General features: G+C 41.3%; 1 protein-coding gene and 1 pseudogene across 31 annotated transcripts in view; one reads left to right on the top strand and one right to left on the bottom strand.

The window, feature by feature from the left end:
- SYNJ1 (synaptojanin 1) overlaps positions 1-22,382 on the top strand; it is a 94,659-nt gene that overhangs the window by 13,092 nt on the left and 59,185 nt on the right. For all 31 annotated transcript variants that reach the window (XM_042229548.2, XM_060403642.1, XM_042229551.2 and 28 more), the window contains exons 3-6: positions 14,557-14,643; positions 16,503-16,770; positions 20,227-20,452; positions 21,169-21,252. In XM_042229548.2, coding sequence (XP_042085482.1) covers positions 14,557-14,643; positions 16,503-16,770; positions 20,227-20,452; positions 21,169-21,252 — 665 coding nt within the window. The remainder of the gene's footprint in view (positions 1-14,556; positions 14,644-16,502; positions 16,771-20,226; positions 20,453-21,168; positions 21,253-22,382) is intronic.
- LOC114117984 (large ribosomal subunit protein eL34-like) lies at positions 2,494-2,859 on the bottom strand (annotated as a pseudogene).

A 22,382-nucleotide genomic window follows, 5' to 3' on the forward strand; every position in this document is an offset into this window, starting at 1 on the left:
CGCTGCATTCCTTCAGACCTTCTCTTCCTTCAGTCTTCTTTACTCGGGAAGGTGCCCTCCATCCACCTGGCTGTTTAAACCAGAATTTAAGAATCACCCTCTACCCCTCCTTCACTCTAGTTTTACACATTCACTCTATTACCAAATCCAGTCAACTCAACCTCCTAATTTCATCGAGAATCCATGCAGTTTACCGTTTCAGCTGGTTTTACACCAGTAATGCCACTGCATTCTTTTTCATGGACTATTATAATTGCCTCCTTAACCGGTCTCCCTGCTTCCACTCTCCCCACCCAACTCTTCAGCATTTTAAAATGTGCAGTTTACTTTTAAAGTCTGTTTATTTTGGCTGCACTGGGTCTTTGTTGCTGCGCCTGGGTTTCCTCTAGTTATAGCAAGCAGGGCCTGTTGTGTTGCGGGGCATGGGCTCTAGGCGTGCAGGCCCAGTGGTCATGGCGCGTGGGTTTAGTCGCCCCATGGCGCTTGGAATCTTCCTAGCACAGGGAACTCTTGAGCCCTGCATTGGCAGGTGGATTCTTAACCACTGGACCACCAGGGAAGTCTTAAATACACAATGTAGATCTTATTATTCACCTGCTTAATACCCTTCAGTGGTTGGCCACTGAACTTGAAATCCAAAGTCTTTAAAATGACCTGCAGTGAAATGGAGCCCCTGCCTCCCTCTTCACTCTTATACTGTGCTGTCTCTTGGTTTCTGCCTTCCAGCCACATTGGCCCTTTTTTAAGTTCTGAATGTCTCAAATTCTTTCTGGTCTCAGGGTCTTCACATATGCTGTTGCTTCTGCTCAAGATTTTATTTTTAAAAGTAAACTTGTTCACACATGTGGAAAAGTACATAAGCCATAAATGTTCGACTTGCTGACTTATTACAGAGTGAACATATTAATGTTACCATTATCAGATTGAGAACTAGAACATTATTGCTGGCTCTCCTTTCCAATTATTATCTCCATCATGATATGCAGAGATCATAACTGCACAATTTCTTGCATCATAGATTAGTTCTGTCTGGTTTCCAACTTAACATAAGTGAAATCATTCAGCAAGTATTCTCCTGCACCCAGCTTCTTTCATTCAGTGTTAAATATGGGAGATCCTGCTTGTGGTAGCGTGTAGCAGTAGTTTATTCATTTTCATTGCTATGTAGTATTCCATTGTATGAATGTTCTGGTGTTCTGCTGACATTGGCTTTATTTTCAGTTTTTTCTATTACAGATGACTCTAGTATGAACATCCTTCTACATGTCTTTCGGTGCACATACTTTAATATTTCTGTTGGATATTCTTAGGAATGAAATTTCTGGTCTTAAGGTATATGGATGATCCTGGAACACTCTTACCTCTGCTCTTCATGTGTCTAACTTCCTGTTTATTCTTCAGATACCAACTAAAAGGTCACTTCCACAGGCAGGCAGGCAGGCAGGTCTGCCTCCAACAAACAATTTTAAATTAGGTTCTCATGTTGCAGTCTATTGGAACTTCATCATTGTACTTAATATAATTTTGCACTTGTGTGCTTATATAATGCCTGCTTCCCAATGGAAGGTATTAGGGCACTGACTTTTTTTATTCCTGGAATAGGTATTCAGTACAGACTTATTGCACCAATAAGTGAAAGGTTATTTTGAAATATTACTATGATTGGGATGTATAATTTATATAGAACGCCCTAATTTGGACAGTGGGTTATCTTTCAGCTGAAAGTTTAGTTATTTAACAGTACAAAGAAAACCTTTTTTTTTTTTTCAAATAATTTTTTTCTTTATGTATGATAAAATGGAAGGAGGCTTTCCTGCCAGCTGCTTACATGATCTTAGATGAATCACTTAACCTCTAGTCTTTTTCTTCTGGAAATGAGTAGCTTCACCTGCAGACCTCGAGGATCCTCTGACTTGAGGCTCTCTGCCTGCATGCAAATAAGCCAACCACAAACTGCGGTGCATGCAACCTCAGGCAAATTGTGATTCTAGGCAGGGTATGCCTATTTGTCATCTTGTTTTCATATTCTTACCGGCTTTCTTCAGCTTGGTCTTCTGAATCAGCTAAGGAAGGACATCTGTTCCCACCTGGAAAGCTTGAGCCACAGCAGAATGTTGACTTTGGATGGCAGGATCTTCACTGAGTAGTGTAATTATTTAGCTTGAGGGCTTCCCTGGTGGCTCAGAGGTTAAAGTGTCTGCCTCTAATGCGGGAGACCTGGATTCGATCCCCGGGTCGGGAAGATCCCCTGGAGAAGGAAATGGCAACCCACTCCAGTATTCTTGCCTGGAGAATCCCATGGACGGAGGAGCCTGGTGGGCTACAGTCCATGGGGTTGCAAAGAGTCGGACACGACTGAGCGACTTAACTTTTCACATTGTAATTCATCAGAAGTTAGAGGAATCTACATTTAAATGTAATCTTCAGAAATACCATGTAAGTTTTTAAAGAAATGACAATTTTTTTATTACTCAAAAATGCTTCATTTTTTATTTAACTTTCTGACTCTGCTTGTGCTTGTGCTTTCAACACTTCCACAACAATCTGCTCCTCAGTAAGGAAAGTGTGCTTGATCCTGTCATGGACACGTTTAGCACACATGGAACCACCATAGGCTTGGCTGACATGTTTCTTCGTTTTAGACAACCTCATGAGAACTTTAGGTCTCACAGCACGAACACGTCTAAGTCAGCCTGGGCACACACCACATGCAGATTTTGGTGCTTTCCCAACCTTCTTGGTATAAAGGTAAACAATTGTGTTACCAGGGGTTCGGGACAGCCTGGTTTTGTTAGAGGCGATATTGTAGGACAGCCTACGATGGTATGTCAGATGCTGCGCCATCCTGAATGCCTCTACGTGCCATCCCCGTAAGAGGAAAAAGGAACTCCTTGCAGGTTCAAGAAATGACATTTTAAATTGTCTGATGATCGTAGATAACATGACCTAATTTTGCCTCTTTGTTCAGATGGTGGAGTTAGCAAGGCGGTTGTGACCACCATGTCACAATTATCCTGTTTATTAAGCCTCTGTTTATACTCATAGCTCACGAAAGTCAAGAAATAGGTATATGATTGTTTTCATCTGAATTTCTGTGCCTGATCTTTTTTTAAAGTTTATTTAATTTCAATTGAAAGATCATTGCTTTATAATATTGTGTTGGTTTCTACCAAACATCAGCCTGAATCGGCCGTAGGTTTACCCATGTCCCCTCCCACTTGAGCATCGCTCCCACCTCCCTCCCCCTGCCACCCTTCTAGGTTGTTACTGAGCTCCAGTTTCAGTTCCCTGCGTCATACAGCAAATTCCCATTGGCCCTCTATTTTGCATATGGTAGCATATGTTCCATGTTACTCTCTCCATACATCTCAACCTCTCCTTCCTCCCTGCAGCCGTGTCCATCAGTCTGTTCTCAGTGTCTGTGTCTGCATTGCTGCTCTGCAAATAGGTTCATCAGTACTATCTTTCTGGATCCCATATATATGTGTTGGTATACAATATTTGTTTTTCTGCGTACCTGTGTTTCATTATTTGCCATAAATTCTCATTTGAAAAGAGAGGTATAACACCAACAATGCTGAGTAATGCCAGTCATGTCATATGACATAGTACCATAAAAGTAAGCCAGTCGAACAGAAAAGGTGTTGAATATTGTGATAGAAAATAATTGGGAGGTTAAATTTTGATAGAGAACAATTGAAGTATTTATACACTGTTTTCTGTAGTCTATAAAGAAATCAAAGAGTCTGTAAAGCTGTATATAGGTTTATAGCTTCTATTTTCATTACTTTCCTGTAGCTTAAATAGGAAATGTAGATTAGGCCTACCTTCAGACATTAATTTGTTCAGTTCAAAAACTGTGAAACACCCTCAGAGTGAAGATACTGACTACAGTTGTAGGACATCACTAGCTCATGGCTTTGGTAGTTTTAAATACTTCCTAACTACTCCTCTGATGGTAGGTGAAGGCAAGCTTATGGTCTTCCAACTATGACTTTGACAGGGGGCTCCCCTGGTGGCTCAGTGGTGAAGAATTCGCCTGCCAGTGCAGGGGACAAAAGTTCCATCCATGTGCCACAACTGCGAGGCCACAACCACTGAGTCACCTGGGAAGCCCCATCAGCATGAAAAGGACTGTTCTTGTATGAGAAATAAGCAAAAGATTTATGACAGAATATTAGCAATATATTTCATCTTTAAATATATTTTGGAGAGTACGTGTTTATAGCACATATTTAATTTGCTTTAAATTCTTTTCTGTGACCTGATTCCTGTTTGTATATTCAGTAGGAATAGAATCCTAGGGCCTTCAGATAATCAACCCTAATGATACGAGATTATATTTAAAAATGTAACTAAAGTTATAAATTTACAGTGAAGGTAGCTCTGTGTTCTCTGAAAATGCACATTTGTATTTAGAATGAAGACTAAGATTTAAAGCATGAATGAAAGATTGTTTCAAACATGAGAAGAAAAGTTTTGCCTTTAAAAAAATTTTTTTTAATTTATTTATGGCCACATGGCTTGTGGAATCTTAGTTCCCCAACGCCGGATTGAACCTGTGCCCCGCTGCATTGGAAACACAGAGGCTTAACCACTGAACCACCAGGGAAGTCCCAAGTTTTTCCTTTTAAAATAAGGAAAGTAAGAATGGAGTTACATACTGTTGACGCCTGAGGTGTCATAGCAGTAACTTCAGAAACAGGGCTCTGACTTACCTTCCTTGCTTAATGTGTGAGCTGAAGAGGTGGGGCCTTCTTAACTTCAGCTGAACTGCTCAAGATCCTGATTGGCTCACAAGGACTTGGAAAACAATGGGCTTCTTGGCCATTCATTCATACCTACTTGTAGTTAGAAACCAGTCACTTGTAAAAAGGAAGGCTTGACTTTCCTAGCATTTCATTTGTTTAATAGCAACAACATGAAAAGGAAAGGGGAGAAAAAAACACCTCTCTTACAAAAAGCAGTCTGTTTGCCTCATGGAAAGCACAGTGGAGAACCTTGTTATCAGCAAGACAGCACTTCCTGGAGAATAAGCAGCCTGAACGTCTGCACCAACTCGCTTCCTGGGCTTTGAGCTCTGCTCCTCCTCTCAGTTTCCTCTGAGCTCTCTGCCCCCTCTGCCACTGAATGTGCTCCACAGCATAAATCCTGGTTTGCAGTCATCTAACGGTGCCCATCTTTCCCACCTCTGCTTCACCCCTCACCACAGACATCACATTCGGAAATTTCCACACTTTACTGTGAAGAATTGTTAAACTTCAATGATGAAGGTTTTCAAATGCTATCAGTGGTAAGATGTAATGTTTATCTTCTTTGCATATTATTTTAAAATTAGCAAACCATTCCCTTTTACGCCCAGACCTCTTTTTTTTTTTTTTTTTTCTTGCGAGTTAAGTTTTATTTGTTTCAAAATGAGGACTGCAGCCCAGGGAACAGTGCCTCAGATAGTTCAGAGGAAATGTTCCTCTCAATTTTTTTTTTTTTTTCTGTTAGATGAAAATCTAGTCAACAGTTGCAGTGTTCAGAGGCTCTGGGTTAGGTGGTTATCGTGTTGAGATATAAATCAGTAAGACCTAGTTTCTGTTGCTATTAATAGACAAGAGATTTCCTTCCAGCCAGAGTATGCAGGGAAAACTTTAGGAAGAAAGCAGCATTTTTGCTTAGGTACTGAAAGGTAACGGGTTTCCCTGGTGGCTCAGTGGTAAAGACTCTGCCTGTCAGTGCGGGAGACCAGTTTTGAGCCCCGATCTGGGGAGATCCCACATGCTGAGGAGCAGCTAAGCCTGTGCGCCATGACTGCTGAGCCTGTGCTTTGGAGCCCGCGGGTCGTAGCTACTGAGCCAGTGCGCCTAGAGCCTGGGCTCCGCAGCAAGAGAAGTCACCTCTATAGCAGCCTGCGCACCGCAACTGCAGGGTGGCCCCACTCGCCCCAACTAGAGGAAAGCCTTTGCAGCAATGAAGACCCAGCACAGCCAGATAGACCAGTGACTAACAAGTATTCAGGATAGAAAGAATGCTGTGAACAAGGAAAAGGTTGCGGGGGGAGAACACGGAGCCTGTAGGAGGCGAGCACATACTGGTTTTGGCTGAAGCTGGGATGCGAGGGTAGAGTGTTAAGCAGACAAGAAAGATGGGGATGGACTGAGTAAAGTCGTGACAAACGCTGCGTTTTATCTAAAGGTTATACACATTATTTTAAAGTGTTATGGCTTTCCTATTTTAAGTGATCTCTTTTATAGTAGAGATTCTCAAATTGTTTTCTAGAAATTAAATAATCAGAGAAATGGAACAATAATTTAGTCAGGTCCCTCCTAATTATATATTTCTCAGTATTTCATAGAGTTTCATAAAATGTGGGAAACTTTTTTTTTCCCCTCAGTTAAAAAATACATATATGAGAAGGAAATAAAATTGTATTATAAGTAATTATCTTAATGCCATTTAGAGATACAGACTTCTTAATTTAGGAATATGCACATGTATTTCTAACAGCTGTTTTTGCTGGCTACATTAAAATTTAAAAAACATTAAATAATATTACATGTATGGAAAAGTTGAAGTTCAGCACAAAAGAACTTTTTTTTTGAACTATTTGAGACTACTAAGTTGCTAACATGAGGTAAACAGGGTTTATCTGTTACCCCTAAATGCTTTATTGTAATATTTCCTAGAAAGGCATTCTCCTGCATAACTACCAGATAACCGTCAAAAAATGAACATTGGTACCTGCTGTCTAATCCTCAGACTCTATTTTAGTTCATTAGTTGTCTGAACAATATCTTTCATAGCAAAAAGATCCAGTTGGATTGTGTATATTATATTTAGTTACCATGTCTCTTTAGTATCCTTAGATGTGGAGAAGTTTCCCAGTCTTTGACATTTATGACCGTAACATGTTATGGCTTTTGAAGATGAGGGCCAGTTGTTTGGTAGAAATGTCCCTCACTCAGAATTTGTCTGATGGTTCTTCCTGTTCAGAGTCATGTGGTGTTGGCAGGAATATTACAGAGCAGTGTGCTTTTCATTGTATCCTGTCAGCTGACACAGTGTTGACTTGTCCCATTTACTGTTGGTGTTCACTTTGATAACTTGTGTTGATGTGGTATCTGCCAGGCGTTGCTGGCCAGCTCTTTTTTCCTTTATAATTAATAAGTGTTTGAAGGTGAGGTATTTTGAGACTGTGTATGATCCCATTGCTCTTCGAACTTTAAGTTTATGGGTTTATTCAGGGATTTATAATCTGTTACTCTTAAAACTTGTCTTGATGCTCAAAGTGTCCCAAATTTTGCCAGTAGAAGAAGCCGCTTTAGGCTGGCTTCTGTATTTTTGTGACGTGCCTTCATTGTTCTTTGAATACTCCTGTACTTTCTGGCACAAAGATTTGTTCTAGCCTCGTCTTGTCCCTGCCGTTCTCCTGGAATCAGGCATTTCTCCATAGAGTCCTAGTTCCTTTTAGTGGAGAATGTATTAGAAAGCAAGATCTGAGTGCTGACTGTGTTGTCTGTTATTGAGTATTGCTGATCACAGGTCCTGTCAATTGATAGTGAAGGAAAATGTGTAAGCATGTATGTATATGCAAGGGTCTCCCCCTGCCTCAGTGGTGAATAATCCGCTTGCAGGGCAGGAGACACAGGAAGTGAGGATTCGATCCCTGGAAGATCCCCTGGAGGGGGAAATGTCAACCCACTCCAGTATTCTTAGCAGAAAATCCTGTGGACAGCGGAGCCTGGTGGGCTATAGTTCACAGGTCGCAAAGAGTCAGACACGACTGAGCACAAGTGGGTCTGTGTGTGTGAAAGTATCATTGTGCCCACCCATTTCTGTCTTTGTCTGTCTCTGTAGAAAACTGAGCCCACAGTGATGACTCCAGCTCCAGTCAGCACCACAGTGTCCTTTCTGGCTTTCTCTCTGTGTTTGTACTGCCCTTCTCTGACAGAGAGAAACCTGCTCCGTGATTCTTGGCTGTCCGCCTGTGTGTAACCAACCACTCTCCTGTTGCCACCACAGCCTCCTCCACCCCATGGGTGGCTTCTTTGCCCCACCGGGGCTCCAGCACCCTGCTTGGAGCCTCCGTCCTACGCACTGTGCCCTCTCTACTCTCTCAAGCTTCAGCATCCTGTCGCAGGCCATTCCCACCATCCCTGGGTGGACACTACGCTCCTCACTCCACTCAGACTTCATCACCTCCTGCCCACTGCCTCTTCCCTCAAATGGAGTCTTTCTTTCCCCACCTGTGGCTTCAACTCCATGAGCAGGGACACCTTCTTACTCTCCCTGGACTCACAGCCTGTGAAGGACCTCCTTCCATTCTACCCCACACCTTTGAAGCATAAATGAAACAACAGGTAATCATCTACTGTCCTTTTGAGTAAAGATATTTAAGAAGGAAACACTAGGTTTTCTTTTATAAATTTGGAAGGATCTAGAGGTAAATGTTCATATGGTTCTGAAATCGCCTTCACCAGTTCACTGAACATAAATTATTGAACTCCTCCTGGGTGCCAGGCACTGAGCTAGCCCACCGGGCACAGGCCAGTGGACTAGACAAAGCCCCTTCCCTCATGAAGCTGCCTTCTCTGACTGTTGGAGTATAGCAGGGTAGTAAATTAGTAACCTCCCCAAGCCTGTTCCCTCCTGTCAAATATTTGTCACTCTAAAAAGTAATTTTAAATTTCATTTAATATTTTGAGAAGAAACCAAAAAATTCCTGACAGGGAAAATGACATCTCATGTATTGTTTGAATCGTTTTTCTTTCCTCTAGCATTATTTTAGTTAAGAATATACACTTTAATTTAAATTGTGTATGTTTGTGTGTGTGTCCTGTTCCCTGAACAGTACGACATTTGTTCACATGTTTGAATCGGGTGACAGTCTAATAGATGGGTCTTCACTGGGCCTGAAAAACAGGGTAGATTCATGTATTTGGAGCACAGTTATTGAAAAGGTAATTATTATGCATTATTAGAAGAGAGAAGATTTTGTTACATGGTAATTTAAGTTATAGAATGACTTTGTCTTTTCTAAGGGAAGGTGTATGCTTAGTTGTTTGGGCATGTCTGACTCTTTGTGATCCCATGAACTGTAGCCTACCAGGTTCCTGTGTCCATGGGACTTTCCAGGCAAAAGTACTGAAGTGGGTGGCCATTTCCGTCTCCAGACGGAAAGTGATGACTTAACACTAAAAATATATTTTCTTTTTAACCCTGTTACTGGTATTTGAACCTAAATGGTTGGTGATAAAACTGATAGATATATCTGGTAATTTCTATATTACTCTACTAATGGTAGTGTTTGAAATGCATATAACGTATAAACTCTAGAATAGTATTTGCCCTGGAAACCATGCCTTCTATCATCAAAGAAATAACAGGCCTCTCTAAGGTTTGCTTTTGTACATTTTGTAATTGTAACAAGGCAAGATGTGGGAGAAGGGGTTCCTGTATTACTTTAAAATTAAAAATTGTGTTGTGATATTTTCTAACTCTGTTCCTTGTCATTGAATGTTAGGAGTAACTTCTATAAATATATAGTGTAACAAATAATAACGATAGGACTCTAGGAATGAAGACTGAAATTCACATCCCCATAACTTTAATGGCTTGGTGAAATCGTCCTCACTCCCTCACTTCATACAGGTGGTTTGATAAAGATAAAGGCCCACCACAGTAAAGAGCATACTAAAGAACTGTGACATCATCAGTTAATTGAGTGATTGACTCAGTCTTTTTTTCATATTTATTTATTTATTTGGCTGCAGCATTCCAGATCTTTAGTTGCCGCACATGAACTTTTGGTTGCCCCACATGGGATCTAGTTCTCTGACCAGGAATCGATCCCCGGCCCCCTGCATTGGGAGCTTAGGAGTCTTAGCCACTGGAACACCATTCAGTCTTAGCCTCTGCTGCCAACTAGCAGAGCACAGCTCATTCAACAGCACAAGTAGGGTAACCAGGAAGAAGTCTAAGAGTCGATGGTCTGAAAAGAGGTGAGGCAGGCAGGGAAGATGAGCTGTCTGGAGAACCTTGGAGACGAGCTTCGAGACAAAGCAAAGAGCTTTAATGCAGAATACATGGCAAACCACTTCAGTATTCTTGCCTTGAGAACCCCATGAACAGTAGGAAAAGGTGATAGGATACTGAAAGAGGAACTCCCCACGTCAGTAGGTACCCAACACGCTACTGGAGATCAGTGGAGAAATAACTCCAGAAAGAATGAAGGGATGGAGCCAAAGCAAAAACAATACCCAGTTGTGGATGTGACTGGTGATAGAAGCAAGGTCTGATGCTGTAAAGAGCAATATTGCATAGGAACCTGGAATGTCAGGTCCATGAATCAAGGCAAATTAGAAGTGGTCAAACAAGAGATAGCAAGAGTGAATGTCGACATTCTAGGAATCAGCGAACTAAAAGGGACTGGAATGGGTGAATTTAACTCAGATGACCATTATATCTACTACTGCGGGTGGGAATCCCTCAGAAGAAATGGAGTAGCCATCATGGTCAACAAAAGAGTCTGAAATGCAGTACTTGGATGCAGTCTCAAAAACGACAGAATGATCTCTGTTCATTTCCAAGGCAAACCATTCAATATCACAGGAATCCAAGTGTATGCCCCAACCAGTAATGCTGAAGAAGCTGAAGTTGAATGGTTTTATGAAGACCTACAAGACCTTTTAGAACTAACACCCCAAAAAGATGTTCTTTTCATTATAGGGAACTGGAATGCAAAAGTACAAAGTCAGGAAATACCTGGAGTAACAGGCAAATTTGGCCTTGGAATGTGGAATGAAGCAGGGCAAAGACTAATAGAGTTTTGCCAAGAAAATGCACTGGTCATAGCAAACACCCTCTTCCAACAACACAAGAGAAGACTACACATGGACATCACCAGATGGTCAACACCAAAATCACATTGATTATATTCTCTGCAGCCAAAGATGGAGAATCTCTCTATACAGTCAGCAAAAACAAGACCAGGAGCTGACTGTGGCTCAGATCATGAACTCCTTATTACCAAATTCAGACTTAAATTGAAGAAAGTAGGGAAAACCACTAGACCATACAGGTATGACCTAAATCAAATCCCTTATGATTATACAGTGGAAGTGAGAAATAGATTTAAGGGTCTAGATCTGATAGATAGAGTGCCTGATGAACTATGGAATGAGGTTCGTGACATTGTACAGGAGACAGGGATCAAGACCATCCCCATGGAAAAGAAATGCAAAAAAGCAAAATGGCTGTCTGGGGAGGCCTTACAAATAAGAAAAGAAGAGAGGCAAAAGCAAAGGAGAAAAGGAAAGATATAAGCATCTGAATGCAGAGTTCCAAAGAATAGCAAGAAGAGATAAGAAAGTCTTCTTCAGCGATCAATACAAAGAAATAGAGGCAAACAACAGAATGGGAAAGACTAGAGATCTCTTCAAGAAAATTAGAGATACCATCATGCAAAGATGGGCTCAATAAAGGACAGAAATGGTATGGATCTAACAGAAGCAGAAGATGTTAAGAAGAGGTGGCAAAAATACACAGAAGAACTGTACAGAAAAGATCTTCATGACCCAGATAATCACAGCGGTGTGATCACTCTAGAGCCAGACATCCCAGAATGTGAAGTCAAGTGGGCCTTAGAAAGCATCACTACAAACAAAGCCAGTGGAGGTGATGGAATTCCAGTTGAGCTATTTCAAATCCTGAAAGATGATGCTGTGAAAGTGCTGCACTCAATATGCCAGCAAATGTGGAAAGCTCAGCAGTGGCCACAGGACTGGAAAAGGTCAGTTTTCATTCCAGTCCCAAAGAAAGGCAATGTCAAACTACCGTACAATTGCACTCATCTCACATGCTAGTAAAGTAATGCTCAAAATTCTCCAAGCCAGGCTTCAGCAATACGTGAACTGTGAACTTTCAGATGTTCAAGCTGGTTTTAGAAAAAGCAGAGGAACCAGAGATCAAATTGCCAACATCCACTGGATCATGGAAAAAGCAAGAGAGTTCCAGAAAAACATCTATTTCTGCTTTGTTGACTATGCCAAAGCCTTTGACTGTGTGGATCACAATAAATTGTGGAAAATTCTGAAAGAGATGGGAATACCAGACCACCTGACCTGCCTCTTGAGAAATCTATATGCAGGTCAGGAAGCAACAGTTAGAACTGGACATGGAACAACAGACTGGTTCCAAATAGGAAAAGGAGTATGTCAAGGCTGTATATTGTCACCCTGCTTATTTAACTTCTATGCAGAGTACATCATGAGAAACGCTGGACTGGAAGAAGCACAAGCTGTAATCAAGATTGCCGGGAGAAATATCAATAACCTCAGATATGCAGATGACACCACCCTTATGGCAGAAAGTGAAGAGGAACTAAAAAGCCTCTTGATGAAAGTGAAAGAGGAGAGTGAAAAAGTTGGCTTAAAGCTCAACATTCAGAAAACGAAGATCATGGCATCTGGTCCCATTACTTCATGGCAAATACATGGGGAAACAGTGTCAGACCTTTATTTTGGGGGGCTCCAAAATCACTGCAGATGGTGACCGCAGCCATGAAATTAAAAGATGCTTGCTCCTTGGAAGAAAAGTTATGACCAACCTAGATAGCATATTCAAAAACCAACTAAGGTCCGTCTGGTCAAGGCTATGGTTTTTCCAGTGGTCATGTATGGATGTGAGAGTTGGACTGTGAAGAAGGCTGAGCGCCAAAGAATTATGCTTTTAAACTGTGGTGTTGGAGAAGACTCTTGAGAGTCCCTTGGACTGCAAGGAGATCCAACCAGTCCATTCTGAAGGAGATCAGCCCTGGGATTTCTTTGGAAGGAATGATGCTAAAGCTGAAACTCCAGTACTTTGGCCACCTCATGTGAAGAGTTGACTCATTGGAGAAGACCCTGATGTTGGGAGGAATTGGGGGCAGGAGGAGAAGGGGACAACAGAGGATGAGATGGCTGGATGGCATCACTGGCTCGATGGACGTGAGTCTGAGTGAACTCCGGGAGTTGGCGATGAACAGGGAGGCCTGGCGTGCTGCGATTCATGGGGTCGCAAAGAGTCAGACACGACTGAGCGACTGAACTGCACTGAACTATGGGATGTTAGGCAAAGCAGTAGACTGAGACTATGGCTGTTTTGTTGGCAGTAGAGATCAACAGAGAAGACTGTAAGAATCTGCTTACAAGCATTTGTAAGGTGGAACACATACATATTGTTAAAACATATTCAATACTGCGATACTGTATCAGAATATAATATTAGAATACTTATATTAATACTGTATTTTATGTGCAAATCTTGAAGAAATGAGAGAAGGAAAAAGGACAAGAGATAAAAGGTAAATAAGGAGTGAGCCAGTCATCTGAGAGGTGAACTGGGAGCTGTGGGGTAGGCTGTGGATTAGGGAAGGCAGTGAAGAAGGAAAGTTCTGGAAAGGAAAGGATGGAACGAGAAAGAGGCTCCTGTCTTTCCAGATTTGTAGGCCTTAGAAGATCATATTTGTAATAAGTGTGTTTGCTAAGAACTCAGATTTTCCTTTAAAGCTTCAGGATTTGTTTTTGTTTTTTCTCAAAAGAATGACCATCACAGCCTGTCTTAGGGCAGTTGTTCTGTAGGTTGTATTGGTTAGTGGATGACATTAACGTCATAGCAGAAGAAATAAATCCAGACGAAGGCCAGACACGATTTCCCTGCCCCTGTGCTTGACTCTTGTGGTCAAGCATTGCCATTCACTTTCATAATGTAAGCGTTAGTAGTCTTACATGTGTCAAGCTCCGTCCTAAGTGTCAGCGATTAAAGAATGAGATAGACTTCGAGGTCCACCTTCAGGGAACAGGTTGGCTAATGAGAAAGACAAATGATGAATGTATTTTAAATGTTTTGGCAACATGAAGAGGGAGCTCTGTGAAAGACTTGTGCTTAGAGAAATAAAGGTTTTCAGAAAGTGACTTTGTGTCTGTGTTTTTCTAAGGTGAGTTCAGTTTTGGCCAGAGGCAAAAGTTGGGTCACGCCTTGCAGGCAGAAAGCCAGATCACTGTGCAAAGGCACAGAGACGTGGAAGCCATGTCTGGGCAACAGTGAGCGTCTGATGTGACTGGGGCATAAGGTGCTGGGCTGGGGAGGGAGGGGAATAATGAGGACGGAAGCAGAAGGGCTGTTGAGGCTAAATTCTGGAAGAGTCCTTGTTAAGAAGTTGGGTGTTGTCCTGTAGGGATATCAGGACACAGTGTGTTCCTCTTATTAAGATTAGCTAAACAGATCAAGGGGACAGTGGAGAAAATTCAAAAGCGACCTCGAAAAGATAGGAATATTATTAAAGATACTTCAGGATCATTAGGCGAGGATGGATTCATGAATAGATGGTGCTGGAATAACGTTACTTCTTTGGGAAAAACTATTAAAGTTACAGGTTCGAAAAAAGATTTTATGCAGTACATTTATGTTAAGAATATCAGACTTAGATTCAGACTTTAGATTTTGGTAGACTCTGGCTTTATAGCTAAAGCGAATCTGATGTTTCAGGTCCTTTTTCTTATACTAAAGCTTTTTTTTTTTTTTTCATAGCATCAGCAGAAAAAGAGGCAATCAAGGGTACATACTCCAAAGTTCTAGATGCCTATGGACTTTTAGGTGTTTTACGATTAAATCTTGGTAAGTATTCAGTACAATTCAATCTATTTTTTCATTTCTGTTTTTGTAATTTTGAAGATTGATAGAGATGATTTCATAGACTCTGTATTTGATCTGTGAGTATAGAAGCCTCTTAACCTTGAGGTGATTGTTCCCTGAAAAGCCATGCTACATGCTTATGCTCTCCTGATTTTAAATTCCAGAGGCAGCGTCCTGTCTGAACACTTGAAGAGATCAGTAACATTGTTAGAAGAGAAAAATAAGCGCATTGCCCTTTCTTTTTTTGCTTCAGTGCACTTAAGGAAAGATGTCTTAGAACACACACTGTTTCCCCTGGTTTGTGGTGGAAAACACATCTGTTTTATACTCAGAACATCTCAGCTTGAGCCTATCTGCCATTCAGTGTCACCATGGGCTGCAAAGTAACATTTGTGATCACCAGTTCTACAACAGTGTGACTCAGAGTGTGGCCCATGGACAGGTTACACTCCATGAGCTGTTTTGTTAGCGGTCTGGATGAGAAAAGAAGCTGGCGCCGTCATGCAAATCAACACATGGCTTCCTTCATTGATAAAGTCTTACTGTGGAGGAAAAAAAGAAGTCAGCTAAACCAAATAGTGAACTTAGTGATGCAGTTTTCTGTTCTGGAGCAAGCACCTGTTCTCACTGAACTGGTAACTGAACTAGTTCATGGGTCGTACTTTGAGGAGCGCTGGTCTTGTCCAATGGAGATGCGCCATTTGTTATGACTGTCACACGTAAAGCACTGTGTGTGCGTGCGTGCTCAGTCACTCAGTCATGTTGACTCTTTGTGACGACGTGGACTGTAGCCCACCAGGCTCTAATGTCCATAGCATTTCAGGCAAGAATACTGGAGTGGCTTGCCATTTCCTCCTCCAGGGGATCTTCCCGACTCAGGGATCAAACCCAATTCTCTTGCATCTCCTGCATTGGCAGGCAGATTCTTTACCACTGTGCCACCTGGGAGCGCTTAACTAGTATTGTCCTGGATCATCCTCACAGTCCAGTGAGATTTGTTTTAATCTCATTTTCTTTTTTTATTTATTTTTTGGCCACCCCTCGTGGCAGGTGGGATCTTAGTTCCCTGACCAAGGATCGAAACTTGGATCCCTGCATTGGAAGCAGAGTCTTAACCCCTGGACCACCAGGGAAGTCCCTTAATCTTATTTTCTAAAGGGAGGATATCTCACGTTGCATATGTTAACACAGGAAGTTAGTTGATATAATAAGTAGTGGAGAAGCCAAGATGCAGGGCAATTGTGCCTATGTCAAGCCCCCACATGCTCAAAGTTTACCACTGCTGAATTTCACCTTCAACCTCACTGCACAGGATTTTTGTCAAAATTAGATGAAAAAAATCGCTATGAAAGTTTTTGTCAGCCAAATCACTTTATAAATTGTTACCAAAGACGTTTTCTTCACATAGCAGCAACAGCAGCAGCAGTTCACATTTAAATGCCATTTTTTCAACCTTACTGTTTATGAAGAACTCTCAATTCATTGTCTTGTCTGAACTTCTTACAATCATAAAGGAAAGATAGGGAAGATAACACCTACATTTTAAAAATTTGATAAATCTTACACACTTTTAGATTAAGTAGAGGAATAATTTCATAAATGTAAGATTATTCTGTTAATGTTTAAATGTTTCATCATACTAAATGTATTTAAACAAGGATTTTTTTTCCCCAACTTCTGCCAAAATCTAGTTGTGAACTTAAATATGTCTGTGATAAATTTAAAATAACGACACTGTCAGATTTTAAAAGGCAGAGACACGAGAAGAAAGTTGGAAGAAATTTTGAATAGTTTGTAGAATATTGGGACTTCCCATCCCATTAAGTCTTTGGTTTTTGCAGGTGATATTATGTTACATTATCTGGTCCTAGTCACTGGATGTATGTCCGTTGGAAAAATTCAAGAATCTGAAGTTTTCCGAGTTACTTCCACTGAATTTATATCACTGCGAGTTGATTCTTCGGACGAGGATCGCATTTCGGAAGTTCGAAAAGTTTTAAATTCAGGAAACTTTTATTTTGCATGGTCTGCATCCGGAGTCAGTTTGGATCTGAGTCTTAATGCCCACCGTAGCTTGCAAGAACACACAACTGACAATAGATTTTTCTGGTGAGTTTGTATTATGTTTCCCCTTGTGATCATGTGCAGTGCAGCCACTGGGTGAGCTGGAACATGGAAGGCACACCAGTTATTTCTAGAGCTGGCAACGGTGGGCACGGCCAATTGAGAACACCGCTCTTTACTGTTGTGGGATCCTCAGTGGAGCATAGCAGATATCTGCCATCATTTTATTAAAGTAGTCCTGTGATGTGAAATCCATTTACTCTTCCTGATCTAGAAGAACCTTCCATTTCAGACATATATTTAAAATATTTATTTTTAAATCAGGAAGGAATTAATCATAATAGAATTGTGTTACTCATGTGTATGGTTCTTAGTTTGAGATCTCATCTCTGGCAACATTTGCCTTTCTAAGCCTGCATTCCCGTATTGTTTTTAATTGGAAGGTTGTAAGTAGATGATTTTGATTCAAGAGCAACCGACTACAAGGAAGTAGTATGCTGGGATCAACTTTAGTACTGTAATAAAATGAGACTTTAGGTAACTGTGACATATTTCAGGATTATGCAAGAAGGTGCTGTATTGTAAATATCCATTAATGGGGCAGCAGGACCCATGTGACTGTAATTGGTATCACTTTATTGGAACAGACCAGATCTCCAGTATAGTCATTCTCTTGTCCACAGTCAGCATCGCTGTTGAGTTTTTTCCTTAACACAATGGACAAATTGTATTTCAGTTGTTTACCTACATTATAAGGCCAAAATCCAGGACTGTGCTCACAGCTTCCCTCAGTAATGCAGACTCTGGGGGTTCCCCACTGTATACTTTCTCTCTCTCCCACTTTCACTATCTGCCTGAATGGTCCTGGAGAAGGCCCTGGGGGTCAGAGGGCTCAAAGTCAGCAATGCTAGGACTGGAAACTACATTTAGAGCAATAACTTGGTAGCTTGTAGCTCCCATAGAAGTGTCTTGGCCCAGAGTGGCATGGGGGAGCCAAGAGCGCAGAGGGAAAAGGGGCTTTGGAGCGCTGTAGCTGGAGACTTGGAGCCTAGCGGAGGGTGAGAGGATGGTGGAGGGGAAGGGAGGGCGTAGGAGAGACAAGTGGCAGTCCCGTCTGCTCATGTCAACCCTGCACTTTTCTGATGGAAGAGACACTGATGTTTCTGAAGAAGGTGATGGTGTTGCAGCCGGTCTTAGGGCAGCTGTCTTTACCTTTCTTCCCTCTGCTCTTTCTAACCCCACATTTCTTAGATTGAGAGAGAAAAGTTTCCCTGCCGTAATCAGAAGTCCAGGCAGGTGCAGATGCATTGGCTAAATGGCCAGCAGTTAAGAATATCACGAAGCTTAATCCGTGGGAATAATTCTTTTATCTTTTCATTCAGTTATGGGTGGAGGTGGGGGCCAATTTAGATAACAGATTGAGGTTTATGGGCTGGAAACAAGGCTGAGCAAAGAGGAGGCTGAAATGCCAAAGGTGAGTTTTGCTCACTTTATAGTCTTTAAAGGTTTGCTAAGGATTAGAGTCTGGAGCTTCACTTTGCATAGAAAAAGGAAAGCTTTTAGAATTCATTATGCAAACCCTTGCAGCTTTGTAGAAATATTTCCCAAGATACAGCCAGATAAGTTCTGTAGCCAGAGACTGGCAAACACCTATCCCAAAAGCCCGTGTAGTTTTACTCCACTGGGGATTTGAGGCTGCTGCCAGTTGAGAGTCGAGTGTAAACTTAAATAGAATTAAAACAGCAAGGTGTTGACTGTGAAGAAAAACGAAAACTGACAGCAGAGGGAGAAATTCTTTCTGAACAAATACACAGCTCCCACTGCTATTTAAATGGGGGACAGTCAGTCTGTCCTGCCTCTGCTATGATCTGGGCCTCAGCTGTGGTGTCTGGACGAACTGGGTCACAGCCAGTTTGAGCTTTGCCAGATCAGATCAAGGTAGATAATAAGTAAAGTGTGGAAGCTGAAGTCATGTTTTTAAATTAGTAATATTCATCGGATTTAACGTTATCCCAGGAGTAAGCCTACTACTTGCTGACTTTCCAGTATGCTTTCTTGAATGGATAAGAGAGGCTGGGGTCATCTCTGGTTTATCAGGATTGCAGGTGGCTGCCACCTGTTTGCTGTCCCCTGCAGCGTAGCCTGAAGTGATGGGGACTGGGGAGACTGCTCCAACAGCATTGATGTAGATTCTTAACAACTCTAAGCCTTCAAGAAAATGCTGTCCATTGTTTTTATACCTCTTTAAGACAAGATAGTGCAAAGCACTTAAGATTTCCTCTTAAACTGGTAGTTTGAAAACCCAGAGAACCAAGCTTCAATATTCTAGCAACTTCCCTTTTGTAAGGTGCCTTTATTATCTGCAAGTCCCAGAGAGGAAGTTTTTCTGCACAACAGCATATTTTACTTGGTGGTGGTTCGGTGAGGAGTTTGGGAGGCCTGTGGTTCCAGCCTCCAGCCTTCCTTTGGAGAAGGAAATGGCAACCCACTCCAGTACTCTTGCCTGGAAAATCCCATGGATGGAGGAGCCTGGTAGGCTTCAGACCATGGAGTTGCGAAGAGTCGGACCAACTGAGCGACTTCACTTTCACCTTTCACTTTCATGCACTGGAGAAAGAAATGGCAACCCACTCCAATGTTTTTGCTTGGAGAATCCCAGGGACGGGGGAGCCTGGTGGGCTGCCATCTATGGGGTCGCACAGAGTCAGACACAACTGAAGCAACTTAGCAGCAGCAGTGGTTCCAGCAGAGCCCCTGAGGCAGGCAGAGGGATGTAAAGATGGCCAGTGTGGCAGGTCCCCAGCCCCCATCCCAACTTTGGCCATGACAACTCCACTTTTAATCTGTTTTCTGATCATCAGGTTTTTCTGTGTGTTCATTTAAACAGAACTCTCTGCCCTGAAAAAGATTGGAAAGTAGGCCCTCTCTGTTACCTAGAGTATAGAAGTATTTGGAGCGCTGGGAAAACACTAGACAGGCATTAATGTGGTAACTGCTAGCTCATGTAACTATTTAAATTTAATTAAAATGGAGCCTATAAAAGTCAAGGCTTAAGAAAATCTATATATGAATTACCTGGAGTTGTGTGTGGAAACACTTTTTGAAACAAGTGGTAAATACATTATGAAGAAGGACATAACAAATGGGCCCAAATGCTAAAAACATAGAATATGTGCTGCTTTTGCATGGCCCACCGATCACATGTCCGAGGGTCTCCCTGTCTGGCCCTATCCGCCAGTCCCTGGCACAGTGAGTGTAGGTAGGTTGATTTCCCTTTGGCGCCTCTGAAGTCCCAGGGGCGCTGTCTTAGAATGCACGCCGTGTTGTGCAGGTGCTGCGTGTATGTGCTCATCGCTCAGTGCGCAGTCACATCCAGCTCTTTGCGACCCAGTGGACTGCAGCCCATCAAGTTCCTATGTCCATGGAATTTTCCAGGGAAGAATACTGGAGTGTGTTGGGGAGTGCTTATCATGCTAATGCAGTCCTTTCTTTTTCTGTTAGGAATCAGTCTTTGCACTTGCATCTCAAGCACTACGGTGTGAATTGTGACGACTGGTTATTACGCCTCATGTGTGGGGGAGTAGAAATCAGAACAATTTATGCCGCTCATAAACAGGCAAAGGCTTGCCTCATTTCCAGACTCAGCTGTGAACGAGCTGGGACCAGGTTTAACGTCCGGGGAACAAATGATGATGGTCACGTCGCCAATTTTGTAGAAACAGAACAGGTATATAGTGTTTATCTTGCTTAATTCATGTGTTAGAGGGAAGTCACAAAGAACAGTTGCAAAGCAGATTTTTATTTGATTCAGAACTCATTTTGACATCTGTAATGCCATTTTATGATTACTGTTGGCTACTTGCGAGCCTTAAGAAAGGTTCGTCAAAAACAAGCTTATTTAGGTATGGCTCTTCAAGTAAGTAACAATTTGTTCTAATCAGCATGATGTCATCATTGCCTTAAATTGAAAATCTTCATTTACAAAGCTAGACAATTTAAGAAAAGTGGGTTTTGATGAAATTAAGTCAAACTCAACTCTTAAAGTTAGGCTGAGTACCATCTAAAAAGAGAAGTTACATTATTTTTGGCTATGTAACTATGTAATTGTAAATTCAGGCCTTGCCCTCAATCCAGTTTAAGTCTTCAGATTAGTTTTTAAAAATTAGAAAAAGGTAAAGAAAAACAACTAAATGAATTCAAAAGGATTCCTTTTTTTAAAGTTGTAATGCTAATGCTTATATTTTCACTATTTTCTTGGTTAATGTTTATAGAACTATCACTAGTTGAAAAAAATTCAGCTTATTTATGGCCAATTTTGACTATTTTGTTAGGATAATTTGTTTATGAGAGGTTGGTCAAGAGATATAACTGTTAGTAGATTTGTCTTCTGATGTAGAGGTAACAACTTTGTGGAAGTATTTTACCCAGTACTTTTCTCTATAGGTTGTGTACTTAGATGACACTGTTTCTTCCTTCATACAAATCCGGGGATCTGTCCCATTGTTCTGGGAGCAACCAGGATTGCAGGTATGTGTTTTGATGTTTGGTTTTCTTTCTTTTTCTCTTCAGAACTTTTCATATTTTTTTTAAGCTTTCAGGTTAGCTTATTAGTTCCTTGGATAATTTTGTTACTCAGTCAAATAATGTTACCTGGATTTATAAATAAATTGTATACAAATTCTGGAACTGTCCTAGTTATTCTTTCCTTCAGTGTTCTTTCAAATATCCATAGGAGTTCAGCTCCCGTATTTCACATTAAAATTTCAGTGTTTTCATGGCTTGTTGATTTTCAAAGTGTTTCTGTATTTACTATCTCCGTATATAACAATTTAGTGTCTGTAGGCAGAAAAATGTAGTAGTTAAAACAAAGCTTCTGAAACTAAGCCTCTCAATTTGAATCCTTACACTGCTAGGCTGTGTGATCTCAGGCAAGTGATTTAACCCCTTTGCGTCAGTTTTCTTATCTGTAACATGGTAATATTAGTAGTTCCTACTTCTTAGTTGCTTACAACCCTTACCTAGTTCTGACCGGCCAGAACTAGGTAAGGGTTAGCTGAAATGACACCCCACTGCAGTATTCTTGTGGGAGAATCCCAGTCCATGGGATCGCAGAGAGTCGGACACAGTTGAATGTCTGAGCACGTTTGTTGTTATTAAGAATATATCTAGGAATTCCCTGGCAGTCAGTGGTTAGGACTCCATACTTCATTGCTGAGGGCCCAGGTTAGGGGAACTAAGGGGAACTGAGATTCTGCAAGCCATGCAGTATGGCCAAAAAAAAAAAAAAAGAGGAACATATCTGCTGATGAAATTTTACTTTGCAGTTTGTAATGACTTGGAACTTGTCATCTTGAACATTGTTCTCTGTTTTGCTTTCTTATCTTTTTACCCCCAAACTTTCCTTTTGTTTAGTAAATGTCTAATCTTTAAAATGTAAGATTTTTTTTCACATTAGTTCATAATATTGGATTGCCCATACTAGTGTGATTTTTGCATTTTATTTTTATTCAGACATGTTTAGTCCCTAAAGTATTCATTTTGGGCTTCTGATATATACTGCCTAGTAAATTCTGTGCCTTAATCTATACTATTGAGGAAAAAATGTACAGGAAAAAGAAAATGTTGTCTTCATTTACTTTCATTTAGTTCACAGCTGG

Source organism: Ovis aries, chromosome 1 (genome assembly GCF_016772045.2).
Source record: "Ovis aries strain OAR_USU_Benz2616 breed Rambouillet chromosome 1, ARS-UI_Ramb_v3.0, whole genome shotgun sequence".
NCBI lineage: Eukaryota > Metazoa > Chordata > Mammalia > Artiodactyla > Bovidae > Ovis > Ovis aries.